This window comes from Lycorma delicatula, chromosome 13 (assembly GCF_047948215.1).
Source record: "Lycorma delicatula isolate Av1 chromosome 13, ASM4794821v1, whole genome shotgun sequence".
Classification (NCBI taxonomy): Eukaryota; Metazoa; Arthropoda; class Insecta; order Hemiptera; family Fulgoridae; genus Lycorma; species Lycorma delicatula.
In genome coordinates, this window is record NC_134467.1 from 4037621 (window position 1) to 4058300 (window position 20680).

General features: G+C 35.0%; 1 protein-coding gene across 1 annotated transcript in view; it reads right to left on the reverse strand.

Annotated features, from left to right (window-relative positions):
- LOC142333998 (neprilysin-1-like) overlaps positions 1-20456 on the reverse strand; it is a 97976-nt gene extending 77520 nt beyond the window's left edge. The window contains exons 1-2 of the mRNA XM_075381663.1: positions 20289-20456; positions 6748-6873 (exon numbers count right to left, since the gene is read on the reverse strand). Of these exons, the coding sequence (XP_075237778.1) occupies positions 6748-6873; positions 20289-20456 (294 nt within the window). The remainder of the gene's footprint in view (positions 1-6747; positions 6874-20288) is intronic.
- Positions 20457-20680: the final 224 nt, after the last annotated feature.

Here is a 20680-nt window from a genome sequence, read left to right on the forward strand (position 1 = left end):
TAATAACCTTTTACTTCCTTGTTTTCAGATTTCAACGGAAATATCCATTTTGACCTTCCCCGAATCCATTTTTACTAGTTTTGGCGAAACGTCTGTACGAAAGTATCTATCTCGCATAACTCAAAAACGATTAGCCGTAGAATGTTGAAATTGTGTGCACCTCCCATTTTGATTGTAATCAAAGTGAACCAAAAGTTTCCAAAAAAGCCCAAAATAAAAAAAAAATCGGGCTTTGGACTTTTTCTGAAATGCATTAACAAGCCTTCACTGACGGTTTTTCAACGATATAACATAAGCGGTACTTACTTTCATCGGTTCTTGAGTTATAGCAAAATAAAATTTTAATTAATGAAATATCTGGATCTTACAAGGGGAAGGACATCGGTTCGAATCAAACTTTGTCTCCTATTTTACAACTTTCTTTTTTTTTAATTTTAATATATCGATTTATTAATAATTTTTAACCTGTCATTGTAAACAAATTTTTACGATAAATAATAATAATTTAATAACAACTACAAAAAAAAAATATATGAAAAAATATCAGAAGTTTTTTTTTTGTCTTCAGTCATTTGACTGGTTTGATGCAGCTCTCCAAGATTCCCTATCTAGTGCTAGTCGTTTCATTTCAGTATTCCCTCTACATCCTACATCCCTAACAATTTGTTTTTAATGAAATAAAATTTTATGTACTTTTCATTTTAAAAAAAAAAAGTGAAAATGTAATTTAATACGCGTACAAGTAAATCACGAGTTGTCCAAGTCAAATTTTTTCTGTCATTTTTGTTTTCCCGTTTGCCCGATGTTGTTTCATTCTCTGGTTTGATTTTTTCGTTTTTTTCCTTTGTCCGTCGGTTGTTATTTTGGATAACCGATTTTTTCTACGAAGAAGCCCTTGAAAGTCTTTAATAATCTTCTTACGTTGATTTCTATTTTTAAAGTTTTCAATATAAATATTTATTTTTATTGAAAATTTTGGTTTCCGGTTTTCCTGTTTAGGTTATTTCAAAATTAAATGCTAGAATAAATTAACGAAGTCGCGAGAATCCTCTTACCGGTCGGCAATATTACGGATATAATACACTTACGACTATTACTACAGATAGTACTAAAGCCCTAATGATCGATTACTATCGATAGTAATACGTTATTATGTCAATAAAAGAGTAATAAAGTCAGTAATGGAATTATCATTACAATCAATCAGGGCTAATTAATTATATATATATATATATATATATATATATATACATACACACACACACACACACACACAGAGTGATATTAAAGTATAGAAACGGCTTCGTATTTCAAAACTGAGGGTAGAAACAAAGACGGATCTACATAATTACAGATTACTACTTCACGGTGTGTTTTAAGCTTTTCTCCACCATGTTTGATACGCAATATTGAATCCACTTTTTTTTTAAATAGGAAGACTGAAATGCGTTACAAGATTCGAATGTAAACTTTTACGAGAAAAAAGGTGGTTAAATCCGTTTCTCGATAAACGATTTCGTTTTCCGACTACGAGAAGCAATCAAAGCTGCAAAAACGGGAAAATCGGGTTAGTAATAAAGCGAGGTAAAACGCTCCGTAGTAACTTTTTTATTTCGTATTACTTTCATAATTACAGTCGGTAACCCGCTTTAAATAGTTAACGTTGGGATTATCGGCCCAAAGAATAGCGATAATAATACGCAACGCTTGGCTGTCGTACAGTCATCGTAGGTATATCGTTATACTACTTTCGATTACATCTTCAACAGAGCTATGCACAACCGAAAGAAACAACGAAAATGATAATAAAATTTGCACTTGAAACGATTCGACTTAATTTACCGATACGTAAATAATTTAGATAATCGATTGCTGCATTTACATAAGAAATTAAGAAGCTAAAACGAAGCGAATGTAAAAGTTGATTTACTATTATAAATTTTTAATACATTTTTTCTTTAATTTCAAAACCGTTTAAATGCTTTTCAAAATTCATTTTATTAAGTACTCGTAATTTACGTTCGGAAACATTTTTAAATTAAATTTGTGCCGTTTAATTTGTAATAGCGATACAAATGATTAATTATTATTATTAGTGATTCGGCCAATAATTACAAAAGTTTGTTATTCGATGTAATTTTGAAGGTAATAAGGAAAAATATAAAAGTTAATAAGTGGCGTTTTACCTAATTTTATTACTAAGACGATTTTGCAACTCTGTTTATAATTCAAAACGAAACCGCACATCGAGAAACGGTTTTCCGCATCGTTTTTGTCGTAAAATGTTACACTAAAATCACATCGCATGTCTACCTTCCTATTTAAAAAAAGTTGATTTAAAAAAAAGTCGATAGGTCAAAAATAGTAAAGAAAAATTTCAAACACACCGTAAATAGTAATTTTGAAAGCATGTAGATCTGCACTTGTTTGTACCTACTGAAACGCCTCGGTCTTGAAACGTGAATCCATTTCCGTACTTTAATATCACTTTGTGTTAATGTAAACCGGGTGTTTGTTTTAAAATGCAACAACACAAACAAAGTACTTTCTGGAAAAGTTAATACGATAATTTCTGATGAAGAGGTTGGCAGCATTACCTATTGTTGTTTTATAATCGGCTGATATAATTTTCTATTTACTTTTTGCGAACGGTTAATTATTTTTGATTATCTGTCTTATTTATTAAGAAGAAACACGGAAAAAAGGATTTTTACCGTGGAAAATTATTTAACAACCAAATCGTTTGTTTTGCGCCAAGAAGCTTTTCGGTTGCAGGTAAGAATATACCGAATAAATCTTCGATAAAGAAAGATCGAGGTGTTCGTTCTTTTTGCAATCAGAGACGCAGCCGGGAAACGTTCGGTACTTAATGACAAAACACTGGAAGATGTTACGGTAAGCTTTTTAAACTCGCCGAACAAATCGTTACGAAAACTTGCGCGACAAAAAGGAATATCTCTGCACAGCGATTTTAAAGCTACCCGACCGCTTAACTTAAAGCCGTACCGAATTCACGTATCGCATGAATTACACCCGGTCGATTATGTCGTAGGCTCCGATACAATCGACGGTTTAATTTGGGTTGTTCGGGAGAGCGTTAAAGTATTGGATAACGTATTTTTTATAGCCGAGGCGGTTACGTTAACGGTCGGATTGGTCGCTCGCTACTGGAGTTTCAACGACCTCTACGCTCACAGAAAACCGGTGTGCGGTGTGCGATTTCCAGGCGAAGAATAACCGGCTCGTAATCTTTCTAAATACACTTAACGAAGATCTCTACCGAGAAACTGTAACGAAATTTATTGCAAATTTACAAGTAAACGAAACAAATTCGCGGTTTCAATAAGACGAGACCGCATATCACACGGCGAGAGCAAACATGGACGTTTTGAGAAATTTCTTCGGTGAAAGAGTTTCGACCGGCTTACGGCCAGGTAGATCGCCTGATGTTTCTTCTGAAGATTTTTCCCTGGGGATATCTAAAAGCTTGCGCTCTGAAAAATAATCCACATACCACGGAAGAACTGAAAGCCATTTCAGAAAATGTTTTCGATCGAAATATCCCGTACGAGCACTGCGACCGTTAAAAACGTAATCGCTAACGTAAAAAATATAGTTGCCTACACAGAATGTATCGCGAAGCTTTCCCGGGACTTCCATAACTCGTTGTACTCGTGAAACTAATATTAACCTACACGTAAACTTACGTTCTAAAACGCTTCGCTTGCGAATTAAGGCTAATGAAAAATGTTTCTCGGATTTCAGCTACTCCGATGAAATGAAACGTACTGAAATTTTTAGGACGTTAATTTAGGAATACAATTAATGATCGCTAATGATTTTTGAGCTGAAAAATCGAAAATAGGTCCCGCTACCGAAAACCGATAAACCGGGGTTAAAAACTTTTTTTATATTTGACGTACAATAACTTCGTTAAACGGATAATAAGTACAAAACTTGTAGATAATTTAATCGTGAACAAAATCGTGTAATGTGAACAAAATCGTTGAATGAAACAAAGAAAAATTCCATTTATAAAATTACACTGTACCAACACGCATCATTATACGTATCAGTTTAACAAACTAGCTGCAGGGCGTGCCGTAGGCACGCCTCCGCAGCTAGGCACTCCGGGCGGGTTGTCCTGGCGGGTGGAGTTTCGGAATGGGATTAGTAGGTGTCCAAAATCGATTACCTCTTGTGTAAAAATGTGTTTTTTTCTCTATTATTAAAACTGATATAATGAAATTTAAAATAGAAATTTAACTTTAAAGATTGATACTAACGAATCGGTAATCTCCGCTAGCGATCGGTACGTTCCGGTGCCTACTTTTTGGCTACGGTTCGTTATTTTATAAAGAAAAGCAATCACAAATAGATAAAAAATATGTAAAAAAAATTCAAAACACCTTAAATGAAACGCAATAAATGTAATAAATAATTTTAGGACGGTATCTCGGAATGGATTTGACGGTGATACGTAAGATCGTGTGAAAATGATTGAGGTGCCCAGCACCCCGCTCTTTACTGACCGTCAAAGTTTGTCGTCAAATCCGTTCTGAGATTCCGTCCTAAAATAATTTTTTACCTTTTAGCGCGTTTAATTTAACAGCGGTGTTTTAATTTTTTTTCATATTTTTTATTTTCTACTTTGTAGTCTTCATAGGTTTATACTTTATAGCTGCGCTAACGCACACGTTTGAAGGTATTTAGCGAGAAATCGGGTGATACGTTTTACTGCGGGTGAATGCGATCCAAACGCAGGGCTAAAATACTTAATTTCCGGATAACCTAGATCCGGTGCACTCTTGATCGACCCAAGAGTGCACCCGATGCGTTAAACAGTCAGCGCTCGACCTGCCGATACATACGCCGATTGAATCGTGAAAATCGGACGAGCGGTTGCCGAGATATTACGGTGGCATCCCATCTCACCCCCTCCCCGATTTCCAAACGGCACCCCGGAGGCGCTTGAAAATAGTATCATCCGACGGGTACCGCTAGGAGCGAATGACTTTATCATCGAAGGCGTCGAAAAAATGTTTCAGAGCTCGTTTTTGATATATTTGCGATTTTCTTCCAAAAATTCGGATCCGGTTAAAAAGTATTAAATTTTCCCAAAACTTCGATAGATACACAATAATATAACAAGTATACATCTGACCGTCACAAGACGAATAATAATGTATCGGGATTTTCCGCTAGCGATCGGTACAGACGCAAGTACAAATGCCGTTTAGTAGAGTAGGATGTCCAGAAATGAGCCCGCCATTTCCAATACTTGCCGTGCTTCTGTACTTCTTTTATCGCTCTTTTTATTTTTTCAGTGCCGTCTATAAATTGTTCAGCCGCATTCTTAATGCGGACGATTAATTCCTCACGAGAATGTATTTTTGCTTTGTATACAATATTTTTCATCCGTGCACAGACGCAAAAATCTACAGCCGTTAGATCAGGCGATCTTGCTGGCCAGTAACGCGGACCTCCACGACCGATTAAACGAGCGGAAACATCGCAAAGCAAATAATTCTATCGCCTAATTAACGATATAAAAATTTCATTACCGCCTCGTTTTACCGGAGTAGCTGAAATACGACCGGTATCTTATACCGGCCGCAACTCGGAAACGAAGCATTTTAAAACATATTTTTCCATAATTTTCACGAGTAGAATAGGTTATGAAAGACCCGGGAGAACTTTGCGATACACTCTGTACAGTTTCAAATGTAGAACGCATTATGAACATTTATTATAACAAAATTACTGTAAGTTACGATATCCCGTACGTAACAATACATCTCAGGTTTAATGTAATTAAATACCACACCGGTGAGAGAATAATATAAATTCAGATCGGACATATTTCACTCCGTGACAAAGTAGAACGGCTATGTAAACAGATACGCTCCTTTCAAAATTACAATAATAATATTAACGAAACGATATGTTTTTTACGTCGTTTGTTAAAAATACACACCTTGAAAATCAATACCAGTGTCAAGGTCGATTATTAACCTTCTTTTTTTACGATAATTCAAGTATCGATTATTATATATATATATATATATATAAAAAAAATTTTATATTCTCAATTCGAGCACTAGCCAAGACTACTTAAACCGGAAACCATCTCTTCAAGAGCAACCGGCATTTCTATAACAGATAACCGTAAAATCTTTGGAAGAATTTGCTGATCTGTCAATATCTACCCTTTTTAAGTGTTTAGTTTTTAGTTTTACTTTTGTTAGAATTATTTAATTACACTGATAATTTTAACACGCTAAATTATACTATTATATTATTATTATTATTATCAAGTAATACGACCGTAGTAGCGAGGTGATTTCATTAAACACAGTAGAGTTGTACCTGTTATTGAAATTAGGGCTAAGCGATTGATATTTGACTTAGTAAATTCCATAACTGATGGTGAAATATACTTCATAAGTACTATGAACTTCAAACAAAGCACTTGCAGATTAAAATTTTAAAAAATAAACTCTATTAAAATTATGTACTTAGAACTCTGATTAACCGTATGAGAGAATAAAAATTAAGAACTGCATCGAACCGGTCTTATAATTAATAAACTAAATTTAAAAAAATAATAATAATTAAACAAGTACCTTCTTCTTTATGGCAATTATATTTTGTTAATAATAACAGAAGTAAGACCCCGCATAATGCTAGTAATAAAGCCGACGCTTGTGGCCAAACGAACGGTCTCCTGTTTAACGGTCGACGAACTGGCGATGTCGATGCTGATAGGCTTAACGGATTTTCTTGAATTCTCAATTCAGGTTGTTCGTTTTTAAGTAAGCCCGTTTCTACTTGATGTCCGCTATTTGGTAATCTAACTACATAGCCGTTCATCTGAAAAAAATTAATAAGAACAGTTATTAACAAAAATAAATATCGCTACTATAACAGATATACTTATATCGTAAATTAAAATAAGACAGGTATAACGGCTACGGCAATCGAGGTACAGTATATTCGAAAAGTAACTGTACACCTACGTATATAAACAAGATAATATGTCGAAGGATTTATTCCGTGCGCTGCGAGTACGCTTCCTACAAAGATCGGTAATTCTGAATCGAGTGCGGTTTGCTTACAAGAGGCGGTGACCTTTAGAGGAGAAGGTGCGTGCGTGGTTCTTTGATGTTCTTTGTGCGTTTCGTCGCCTTTGAACGATTGAAACGGCCTCTTTCCGTGTACGGTCAGAAGGACTTTAACTTCAGAACGGCGAATATCACCGGTCGAAAACGTTTTCTGTGATAACGATCTAGCACAATCAGACAGTAAAAGACCGATTTCCCGATAGATTTCCAGGTACACAGATTCCTAATCGAGATAGTGTAAGAGCGCTAATCGAGAAATTCAGGGAGACGAGATCATTTCCCTAAAGAGACGACTAAAGTAAATCTAAATAGATCTACGCTCTATTGTAATAGATCGATAAAAAAACCTACAAGACACGTCGGCAGCTATTAACGTAGTCCCAACAAATCCGTGCGAAAATCGGCCCGACAGAAAAACATCGGGGTCGCAACTACACACAAAACGGTTCGTAAGAAGCTCGGTCTCACCGCATATTAAGTAAAAACCGTTCAAAAGTTGTCGGCTCCAGTCTGCGGAAATCGAATTTAATATCGGGAATGGTTTCGACAGTTTCCGACAATTCTGACGATATTTTGGACAATGTTTTCTATACCGAAAAAACACTTCATTAGGGACACTATACTACTCCGTAATAAAATTCTATTACTTTAAATTTCGATGATTTGAATTTTTTTAAATACGTCCTCAGTAAGTTAATCGTAAAAAACACTACTTCACCAAAAATAAATTTTAACTCCCGTTCACCGATCGAACCAAAAACCTGGCAAAAGATTGCAAAACTTTCCTGACGTTGTCCTTTACGTCCAATAACATTAAAAAATGAGAATAATACGATAAAATTTAATTAATTAATATTATAAATAAAAATTACGATTATTATTTTTGTTATTCGGCAACGCAAAAATCAAAAAATATTAAATTCCATTAGTTAATAATTAAGTTTATTTTATTAAATAAAGTAAACGAAAATAAAAATCGTGTAATGTTTTCATAAACACTAGATATATATATATATATATATATAAAATAGGAAAAACGCTATATCGTTAGTGTGTTCTGGCAGAAGTCGTGGAAGAGCGGCACGTAGGCAGTCGTAACATCGCCTATGACCTGAACAACCCGGTAAACAACGTTAAACCGTTTTGAGAAAGCCGACAACAAAAACAGGCTCGACGTTTGGGTGCCGCATGATCGGACTCGGAAAAATTTACTCGATCGAATTTCTGTCTGCGAATCTCTACTGAAACGTAACGAAATCCAGCTGTTTCTTAAGCGGTTGATCGCGAGCGATGAAAAGCGAATAACCTGCGATAAAAAAGTGCGAAAAAGATGGCGGTCAAAGCGAAGCTGCACGGTCTGCGGCAAAACCCACACAGCAGATGTCTAGGAAGGTTATGTTGTGCTTTTGGCGGTGTCGGAAGGGTATCGTTCATCACGAGTCGCTGCCGCCAGACAGAACGATAGACTCAGACTTAACACGATCGGCGCGATCGCACTTAGCGATTCAAAAGCGACCGCCTGAACCGGTCAACAGAAAGGATGTCGTATATTACGCCGTCGCCCGTCGAGAGAACTTGACCCGTATCGGTCCGACTTGATACCGTCAGACTATAATTTGTTTCGGTCTCTGCAGAACTTTCAAAAGAGGCCTTATATGTATAGCGTTTTTAACCGTAATTACGAAGAATATCAAAAGTTCAATAAAAACATTAGGGGTCCGATTGAGATCCCCTTTCATCAAAATTATACTTTATTTAAAGCAGCATATTTGCCAAAAAAAATCAAAATTTTTAGTAAAACATTTTGGGTTCCGTTTCACCCCCTTAGTCGAGAAATTTTAAATAACAGCCATAATTTTAAAAACAGATAAAGTATCTACAACTACAAAAATTTATCGGGCGATCAGTTACACCCAAATAGGGCGACGAAACGTAGAAAGAACTTGTTAAAGAGTTATAGAATGTTAACACGGAAACCTCTTTTTCATATTCATATAAATTTATACTTATTTTTTTAAATAAAATATATATAAAAAAAGTAATGAAAATAACAAAATACAATTTCATGATTTTCAAAAAGTTTAAAAAACAAACCTCATCGGTACAGATTAAAAACTGTTTCTAATATAACAATATTTTTTAAAAATATTTTACGCCATATCGTTAAATTATTATATATTTTTTTTTTTACTTATAATAAAATCAAACCAAATAAATATTAAGAGAGATAGAAATGGAAATGAGATCGTACGCGATGATGTTAGTGTCCAACATAAATATTAATAATATTGAAAAATAAAAACTGTTATTTTTTTTTGTAGAAAATGTTTTTTAATTTATTTAACGGTTAACGACTATTTTCCTTAATACAACTTCTACGATTAATAATGTTTGTGTAATGTTTCGCGACAAGAAAACAAAACTTAATTTTAAGTTTTAATTACGCAAAAGATATTTATTATAAAATTACATACGCCAGCAACTTTATATGTGTACATTCATATACGCGTATTTAGAAGGATCTGTTTTTAAATAAAAATGTTTCGATAATAATTAACAATTAAATATCATAGGATACAATATTTAAACGTAAAAAACCGTATAATTTTTTTACTTGTTTTTGACTACCGTGATTATTAGTATTTTTTGTTTTATTAAATTAAAAATGTTAAAAGATAATTAATATCGTTGTAAATTTACCGACTAATAAATTAAGTTTTAATTATTATAAATTCGCATTTTCGTAATTTTTCATTTATCAAAATACAGTAGTATAAAAATTAGTATTTAAAACAAATATTTTAAATTTTAAATATCGTGTTCTATCCGCAATATATTTTCGTCGACGTCAAAAAAAGTAAATTTTTATAGTATTAAATCTTCAACAACTCGTACCGATTACATCTGCGTTCCGTTATCTTTTAGGCGGCCTGCCTTGATATCTCCTTCCCACCGGAGTCCGCCTTCGTATTTATATGACAAGGTCCGACCGATAGACCCGACAACTTATCGTAAAAGATCCACCGCGATCGCCCTACCAAATCTCCGCTTCAAGTATCGCAATCCTTTTATTTATTACCCTTCAAGTTTTCGCTTATCTATCTCTATATATAAAACAAAGCATTCCGATCGACCTAAATAAGTAAATTTAAAATATATAAACGCACACTGGAAAAGAAAAATTTTTGGAAAACTCCATCGTATAATAAGATGAAACGGGAGGCAAATTTTTTTAATTAAAATTCTATATCAGAAACCGAGGATGTTAAAAGCAGTGAAAATCGGTGTTTAGACGTTCCTTTGTTTCACCTTTTTTTAAATACCCAGTTTGGGGGACTTAACGGACACACCGAATATTTGTACCGTCTTATTTTTTTAAGACTACTCGGGTTTATATTCTCCATAATTTTTTCGTTCAGATTCGTCGAAGCGAAATATTTTCGTTTTTTGAATACGCGTGACTTTTAGTTTATTACTTGCTTACGCGAATACCAAAATAAATTACATTCGATAGCTTACACGACCTATAAAATCGTGCTGTAATTGATAATACGTAGTAAATTTAATTTCGTACGTACGAAGACGGAAACCGCTCGATGATATCGAGGTAGAAACAAAAAGCTTAGCTGAAAACAGAAAATAATAGAGAACTAATGCCGTGCAAGGACCTGCTGTACACAGCAATTATTCCGGTTAAAATTTGTTCGTTTGACAAAAAAAAGAACACAAATTTTGCAAAATCAAAATCCTCGTCAAAGTAAATAGACCGTTATTACCGATTTATCCGCTAAAACATAACCCTTTTATTTACGGTAGAATTTTAACAAAAGTCTACTGTTTTTTTTGAAACCTTATTCTAAATAGTAATCCAAAATCCACCCGAACGAAACCGCAGGCAACAGCTCCTCTTATATATTTTTCCGTAATAACTATTAAAGTAGTTTGAAAGAATTTGTCGTTTAAATAGAAACGAATAAAGTTTTTTGTTTTTTTTAAGGGGTTATTAGATAGAGAACCGAGAGGTATGTCTTATGAATACTAAATATTTTTTTTTCAAATTTATTTCTTTTTCAATAGAATGTGAAATTTTGTTCAAAAAACCATTGCTTCACAAAAAGATTTTAAATATACGAATTTCACTGTACAGATTTTATTATAATCGAATAATAAATTATTACCGATAAAATTACGTTCAGCATTTATATTTCGAGGTCATCGAAAAAGATCGCAACAGTTTTAAAAACAAAATCGTATCCAGAAGCTACTAGAGATAATCAAACTAATATTTTTTTTTTAAATTCACAGACTCAAAAAAGTTTTTTTACGTACTTTATAACGTTTCAATATGCTCCGTCGGTTGCCGATAATCGACTTCAGCCCAAGTCAGCTCCATCAGCGCAGGCTTAGTTGTGATCCGTTGTCTTAGATGTTTTGGCGTAATTGTAGGATACGGGGACCTCAGCGACTCGATGAAATAATCGAGTACGTCACGGATTCTCCAAAAATAAACGTGCGGTACGGGTTGATGTCGATAGTGTAATTCACCCGTTTTTTTTTTCACGAGCCTACTTTCACAGGGAATGTTTATTTAGACGCGCTACAACCGTACGTTTTCCCGCAAGTCGACAAATTCCAACGAGAAAGTAACGCCGTTGTAACGTTCCAACAAGACGGTGCGTCCCCCCGCTTTAGCCTTGGGGTTTGACGCGCTCTCGATGAAAGATCCCCTAATCGTTAGATCGGTAGAGCCGGCCCTGTACTTTGGCCTCCGAGAAGCCAAGAAATGACACCGCCACACCTTCTTCTACGGGAATAACTTAAAAACATTATCTACAGTGAAAAAATCAGGGATACAGGACATTTAAGACGACGGATGGCCGCTGCTATCACCCCTTTACGCCTGCGATGATCCAGCGGACCTAGACGAAAGTCGATTATCGGCCGGATGGTTGCAGAGCGACCGGCAGAGAACATATTAAAACATTGTAAGGTACGTAAGAAAACCTTTTCGGTTGCTGAATTTTTAAAAAAGATACTCGTCTATACTAGAAGAGATATTTATCGGATTTGTATTTTCATATTCTCTACAGATAAATATCTAAAATCCATTTTAAGTTTTGTTGAATTTCAACTTTTAAGGGATGCGACAGTGTGCATCAACAAGTCTGGGTTGTTGAACATGCGAAAAATCGCCGATCGGTCATCAGCATACCACTCACTCTCTCTCTCTCTCTCTCTCTATTTGTTTTTAAATTGGTGACAAATTTCAAAGCAATTTAATAAACTTTAATTTAGCATAGACTTCTAAAAATGGACATTTGTAAATTTAATTTAAACAAAGATCGTTTTTGTTTTAAATTAGATTATTTTTATTAGTAATTTATTTTACGATCGATAATGGAGGGATAAAATCAAGAAGTTCGTTTGAACTTCGCCGGTAAGAGTCCGCAGAGCTGAACGGCACGGCGAAGTCAACGAACTACGTTAAGTTCTAAACGTAATCTAACCTAAAAGTGAAATGAAAATGAAAAAAAAAAATTAATAAGCGCGAAAACATTATATTTCATTTCAATTTGTAATAAAGAATACTTTCAAAAAATATCTCGAATTTTGTTAGACAACGTTTTTTCTTCCGATTGATGAACCGCGGGACTTGAATACGTCACTTTTTCCTAAAAAAGGTGGGTTACGAATCGTGCTGCTTAAGTAGTAGTAACTTGACAGCACTAGGAAGCGTACAAAAAAAACTTGATAATGTACTAGAAATAATAAAATCAAAGTACTGAAGATAAACATTTTTTTTAATTTTCATTAAAAAAAACTATTAGTTTACAAGAAAATACTAATAAAACACAAATAACACCAACAGTAGGCTGTTAAAAATGTGGCAACAAGATTTTTTATATAAACCAGAAATAAATTCGATCGGTAAAATTGTTATTCTACACTTTAAACTAATCGATGGAGAAATAAAAGAAAAGTTAATTTAATAATAATATAAAAATTGCGTCCACAGATACGATAAAAATCGAGGGTTAAACTTACAAAGCAATAAGTTCAATAACGGATCACGGATCTACGATTCGTGAAGGTCATTGTACTAGTTTTATTAAAAAAGGAAAAATATGATACGAAGTGAACAATAACGATATGACTATCGACAAAAGAAATTGACCGAGAAATTCAAAACATGTATATAACAATCAAAAATTCATAAAAAACATAAAATATCTAACAAAACGTAGTGATATCCAAATAAAATTACAATGAAATTGTAAACCGTACGGTAAAAGTCTTGCAGATATCATTTCTCGAGACTCGTAGATTTCCCGGTCAGGCATGGCACTTTCACACGCTACAAATCATTCATCTCATTCTCTGAAGCAATATCTAACGGCGGTAACGGAGGTTAAAAAAAATTTCATTTCTTAACCCACCAGGTTAGTCTAGTGGTGAACGCGTCTTCGCAAATCAGCCGATTTCGAAGTCGAGAGTTCCAACGTTCAAACTCTAGTAAAGGCGGTTAATTTTATACGGATTTGAGTACTAGATAGCGGATACCGGTGTTCTTTGGCGGTTGGTTTCGATTAATCACACATCTTAGAAACGGTCGATCTGAGACCGCACAAGATTATATTTCATTTACGTTCAGTATCCTCCGAAGTAATACATTACGGTGGTTCCCGGAGGCTAAGCAGGAGAAAAAAGATATAATTTCTTCGGTTCAACAAACAAAAATTTCTGTAATATAGATAAAATTGTTTGATAAATCAAAATGATACCCGATATCAAAAAAGGTAAGACGCTACACATTTCTAAGATCAAAATCTGTTATCGATTTAGAATTTTGTTTAAAAGAAAATACACGTTAAATAAAACTCTTACCGGCCCGATTTCATTTATTAAACGACGAATAATCATAAGAATTGTGTTATTTCTGTAATGTGTATTACATGCAAACGAAATCGAGCGGTTAGTTTTATTTACAGTTTATTTTTTGTAAACATTTTAATTTTTCTGTTTAACAATGGAAAACAATTGGAAAACCTTTGTTTAATATTACGTTTTACTGTCGAGTTGAAATATTTTTTTTATTGTTATTATTATAAACGATGTGGAAAAAATTACGCGATAGAATTTTATTTTTTATTTTTTTTATTTTAATACAGTATTTATAGACGATCAAAAAGATTTTTATAATGCAATTTAATACGATCCAAACCGCTTTATAAAATAATCATTAAATTGTTAAATAAACCGACGGCTAAAGCACGCTCAATTAAACTCTTTGATGCGAGTTACTCGCATGTTAATAACATTAGAGAGTGCTTTACACTCCCGAACAAACACGTACAAAATCTGATCGCTTTATACATCGCATATATGTAAGAGTATATTTAGCGTCAAATTAGAAATCGAAAATTTTTCCCCGTACCGATATCCAAATTATGAACGGTGTTATTTTGCACGCATCCTGTTAATCTATTAATCTATGGAATTTCATTTTATTACGGTACTTTTCTATTATCTCGACCACCCCTCGCTTTTCACGTAGATAAGTAGTTTTTTCATCTTTCGATTTTAACGTTTACAAAAAATCGGACATTTTTTGAACTAGATAACATTAATGCCGAGTAATCTACAAATTCGGTTACGGCGGGTGAATCTAGACCGTTCGTTCTCCAGGTTTTGAGACCCGATTCGGGTTCTCCGTCAAAAATTACAGGGGACGTCTTTCGGGAAATTTTGATTGAAACATCGAGGGCCCTCCGGACGGGGTCGAAGTTTAAACGCGGCGTATTTTACGCCGAAAATACGTATAAGAATAGTAAATGCCCGAATGTTTGTAAACGGGCTACATTTCTGTCGATTCACGCGACTTGAGAAACAGAGAGCCGAACGAGAGAAAGGTAAAAAAGAGATAGAGATTCTTTCTAGAAAGAATTTTTAGAACGGTGTAGAAGGATTCGGATAATAGGAATCGATATTCGCGAACGAATAAAATATAGGGTCGGCTGCTGTTACTACATGTCAAGTCCTAGGGCTCGGAGGTATAAATACGGCCAGGGACCGGCGAACATCGGTGCGGTGTGCGATAATTACGAGGATAGAGAACGAGAAATTTCGAAGAGAGCGTGCGGTAACCGCGGAGCGAACGAGCGAAGAGTCCGTCACTAGATATCCTGTTTTGGGACAGTGCTCTTCTCCGCGGTTACGTATAGCAAGCTGTTTGGTGAATTCGTTATGAACAGGGAAGTGACATAATTCATCGATAGAAAACAAAGCTAGTTTCCTTTTCTGAATACCAGAGTTTTTATATAAAGTTAATTTTATCGATTCTGTAATTGTTGTAATCGCTTGCAAATTTTTTATCGTAAAGTTTATAGTCAAAACAGAATCGTACTTTGCGATTTACAATCGACTTATCTCTATACATAGTAATTTATTTAAGAATAAATAAATTGTATTTGAAAGAATTTTTACGTGTGCTATCTCTCAATATTCTGGCAGACACCGCGAACACGCGATTCTCAACCGGACTGGTATCTATTATCCGATTCCAATAACGTAATAACTTACTTCGTGTAAAACGATTAACTGCTTCTTACAATCGTTCGAAGTACTACTGAATAAGCACAGCAAATTATTTCCTTCCACCCTGGGATTTTCCGACTTCTCAACAACAAAATTCCGCCAGGGAATCGGATTTGCAAAAAAGCCGACGTCAAATAAAATCGTACTTCGGCGTTTTCTCGTTTTGAAAGTGCGATGTCAAATCGTACGAGCGAAAAACCAGAATAGACGCGGGTAACCGATAGGAAGGTTCGACGGGTTCGATTTGTTTGGGAGGGGGAGCCGTTTGTTTGTTTGGGGGGCTGTCGTTCGTTTTATTTATATTAGATGAAGAGCTTACTTCTACCGATTTTTACCATCGACATTCGAAAACGTATAACGTTACGGTTGTCGAGTGGAATACGTACGTGTCCGAAATACGTTCATATGCCGCCGCAAAAAAAACAAGTGACGCGTTATTCAGAACCCGCGTAAAACCCAGATGCGTTATCGAAATCGACGAAAGTCTTCACCCGAAAATCAAATCAAATGCGGGGAGAGTACGGTAGGATCATAATCCTACCCGACTAAACGTCATTTGTACGAGTTTCTGTCGTCCTTAGCTTAGCGCCGGAATAAACCGATCGCTAGCGGAAAATCACGATTCGTTAGTACGTCTCGTGGCGGTTAGATGTATTCTTGTTATATTATTATAAGTATATATCGAAATTTTGGGAAAATTTACTATTTTTTAACCGGATCCGAAAACGGGATGTTTTTATATGAACGTTTTACGCCCTGAAATATTTTCCACCTCTGTTTAAATTACAGAAATCTTTTTTCCAAGTACTGAATATTTATATTAGTAAATTTGGGATTTTATAATTTATTTTAATTGTTTTTGTATAACTACGCGCAAAGAATGTTTTTTGGATTAGTCGATATGAAAATCACGGTTCCACATTACTTGCGATAAATTATACGTATTTTTTAATCTTTTTTTTCTTACCGATCGATCGGTTCACCGCATAAGCTCACAAAGAAAAACTTGCGTGCGGGAACATGAAAATGGAAATTTATAGCGTATAAAAAACGTCACGCCGGGATTTGTACCCGGGACCTCCGGATGAAAGCCCGAGACGCTACTGCTCCGCCGCGCAGATCGCCGTTTGTTACACATGTTTCTTTTGTTTTGCTCGAAGAGACCGTGAATATATATTTTTTAAATCGTTTATTTACGTAACGACCGGTTACGTAGATAAAATTTAGAAATTTAAGATACGTATAATAAATTTTGCGACTCGTTCGGTTTCCTTTAATTTTATCGACGAGATTTATAACGAAGTTTGTTTTTAGATACGACGTTCTTGCATCGTCTCGAATAATTCTTTTAAATATGTTTAGAATTGTTTTACGTTAATTATATCTATTTTTAGTTTTTTCTCTTGTATATGTCTAAGTATGCGTACCTGTGTATACTGGAATTTTAAAATAAATAGAAAGACCGACAAAAAAACGCCGTTCGTATACGTTCACCGGAAACCTGCGATAAAAATAACGAAAGAGAATGGAGAAAGGCCAGTAAGCTAAAGTTTTCTCAAATACGTACATTTACATCGTAAATCTCGATCCGTTTATTTAGTAAAGCCCAAAGCGCCGGTAATTTCATCGTCGCATATCGTTTGTTTAACAGCTGATCTCCGAAGTCGAAGGTTCTAAGGTTGAAATTCTAAAAGGTTAATTACTTTTATACCGATTTGAACAGCAGACAGCGGATATCGTGTTCTTTGGCGGTCGGGTTTCAATTAACCGCACGTCTCAGGAACGGTCGGCCTGAGTCTATACAAGGTTTCACCCTTCATTTAATCGTCCTCATCTCATCGGGGCCACGGAAGAGTCGCTTATCGATCGCTAGTCGAACAGATTCCAACCTACACGTCAGAAATATACAATAATAAGTTATTCGTTTAGTGAAGCTAACCGATCGGTTAAATTAATAGAATTTAATCGCAAAATATTTTGTAATAATCGCTCGATTCGTAAATAAAACAATAGTCGTATATTTCTCCGACACCTTCAAACCTTTTTTTATTTTTAATTTAAATCAGATTTCTCAAACTATATCCGTTTTTTATCGTTTATTTTACAGGAATTTAGTTTTATTAATTAATCGGCAATTTAACGACGTTGTTATCCATTTGTTTTAGCGGATTAATGAAGTTGTTGTCACTTTTCCGCATCCGGTCACCGTTTTTATTCGTGAAACAACTCACGATTTTAGGGCTTTTGTTTTTAATTGCTCTTTGAAAACTTGTGTCTACAGCTGCGTCTAGGGCGTTCTCGGTTCTTTCTTTGTGTACATACCTGTTGTTAAACTTTGTTAGCAATTGTAATTTCACTCGTTCTATTCAATTACCTTTCTTGAACCGCATCGATTACATCTCTTTCTATATATATATATATATATATATATATATAGTTTCAGTGTAATGTAATCGTTCCTTAATCGATCCAATCAAGTAGTTCTACTTCGTTTTAGGACATCGATATCGGTCGTTAAAACTTTACATTTACTTTAACCCTTCGGCCCTACACAACACCACACTATACCGTTTTATAAACTCTTTCTTCGCCTCTTTTGACATCCTTCTATCCCACCGAATCGAATTCACAGCTCCGACAACAATTTTTCCCTTATTTTTACCTAGTTACGATGTCGTCGTACCGAAAGTTATTTTAAACGTCAAACGTTTAAAAAAAATCACGTATTTTGACTTGATTTTTTTTCACTTTTATCGACGACAAAAAAATCGATAAAGTTGTAGAAAACCATTTTTAAGTAAAATAACATTTTAAACTCGTCATCGCAAAATCAGCCGAGAGTACTAAAGGCGATCGAGAGTCCTTGTAAAGGCAGTTTTTTTCGCTTTTACACGGATTTGAATACCAGACTGTGTATTCCGGTGTTCTTTGGCGATCGGGTTTCAATTAACCGCATTTCACAGGAGTCTGCTCCCGATACGTTTCCACTTACACAGCTACGTCAGGCCTGGTATGCCGGTAGCGGAAATCGTATTTGCCTATACGCACTCACACGCACACCAAACCGGCAGCAGCTGGAAAACCGGTTTGGTAAAACGAACTTTGAATAAAGAAAACTTATCGCCAGATGTACTGTTTATACCGTAATTGGTATTCAAAAAACTTTAGTACCGCGTAATATCGTAAACGAAAGAAAAACGGGATAGATAAGACAACATTGGAAATCCTGAAATCAAAATCAGAAAAATTAAATGTTTTAACCGAAAAAATTTACGAAAACAAAAAAACTCTTGCTGTAAACGAAAAATTGAGGCGATACGATCGATATAAGCGATCTTATACGGAATTGAAACTGTAAATACGTTAGGCCTAGAAAATTTCTTCAAAACTAAAAGAAAATCCCAAGAAGAATCTACGACCCAGAAAAATACAAGGGTACAGACCAGAAACCATCATTATCCGCCGCCAAATATTCGGTTAGACCTGTTCAGCCTGTCGTAACCTCGGTCTTCCGATCTTCCGCCTCCCTCTCGGAATGAAAGGTAGCCTATTCTCTTCCATTCTCTGCGCCGTTTGATTGTTGCATTAACAGCATCGTCCGGAATTCGTTCTTAATTCAAATAAAGGAAAATAACGGAACTAAAATTCAAATACGGAGATTTTTAAAGCCCGTAACGATTTGGAAACCGTCAATAAAAATAGAAGATTAAAATTCCTCGGATCTGAACGAATCAAACCGATTAACAATTTTTTGAAAAATAAAACCAAACGGAAATTAAAAAACCAAACAGGATACATAAGGCGACGAAAGACCGAATTCAAAAACTAAAAGAAAGAAATACAAAGAAAGGATTGTTCGAATAGAATCAAGTTTAAAAAATAATTTATTCTTGTGGATGCGGGAGAAACAAACATCAGAGAAGAAAAACGGGTGCATTCCGAGAAAATCAAGGAAATATGGAAAATAAAAAAATAAATGACGTTGGCGCGGTTCCTAGAAAAATAAAAACTCAGCAATAATCGTAGGTTAAATCTTTCGGTAACCGGAATTCCTGATCTGTGTTTATTCATATGAAATAGTATCGGTCTTTAGATTGTCTTTCTAGAAGAAACACGACGTACATATAAGTTACTGTTTAAGACCATAACCGGCAAACGTCGACATTCTCCGGTGAACGTCGATGCGTACCAAATACGTCGGTGAAAGACCGAAATATTTCCTTAATCGGACCTTCGCCGATATATCTCGACAAACACCACAGATTAGCTCTGTCGGGGGTCGAAACGATAAATAGAAATTTAAAACAAAAAGAATCACCCGATACCAACCTCTAACATCGTCTAATTAACGTTAAATACGCAAATTATATATGTTATTTTCCAACACTGGAGGCGATTATTCAAGTTCACCGCATTTACAACAAAATTTAATCAAATTTTAAGCATTTTATGAATCGAAAGGGCCAAACAGGATATACAGAAGCTCCGAATGTGTAATTATATAAGCGATTATTTCGGTCTTTCACCCGACTATTTGGTACGGATCGGCATTCACCGGAGAATATCGACCTCTCTAATTTCGGTCATTTCATCACGATCATCATCAACCGTTGTTCTGCCTGGTGCTAGGTCCCTTACGCCCCTAACTTCATCCGTTTGACCCAACCCTTCTCGTTCCTCCCCTTGTACTTTCCGATCTTCATGTCGTCTATTAACTTCATCCTTCTTCTTTTTCATTTCCTTCCTCTTTCTATCGACTTCCGATTTACTTCCTCTAATCGCATATCGTAACAAGTTTCCTTTAGTTTGGGTGAAAAAAGTGTTGCATTTGACCCCTTTGATTTAATGAAGTTTTTGTTTAAAAATAATTTAGTATTAAAACTATAACCGAGAAAAAACTAAAAATTACAGTAAAAATATTCGGGTCCCGTTGGACGAACTTGCTCGACAGCTATCTCATA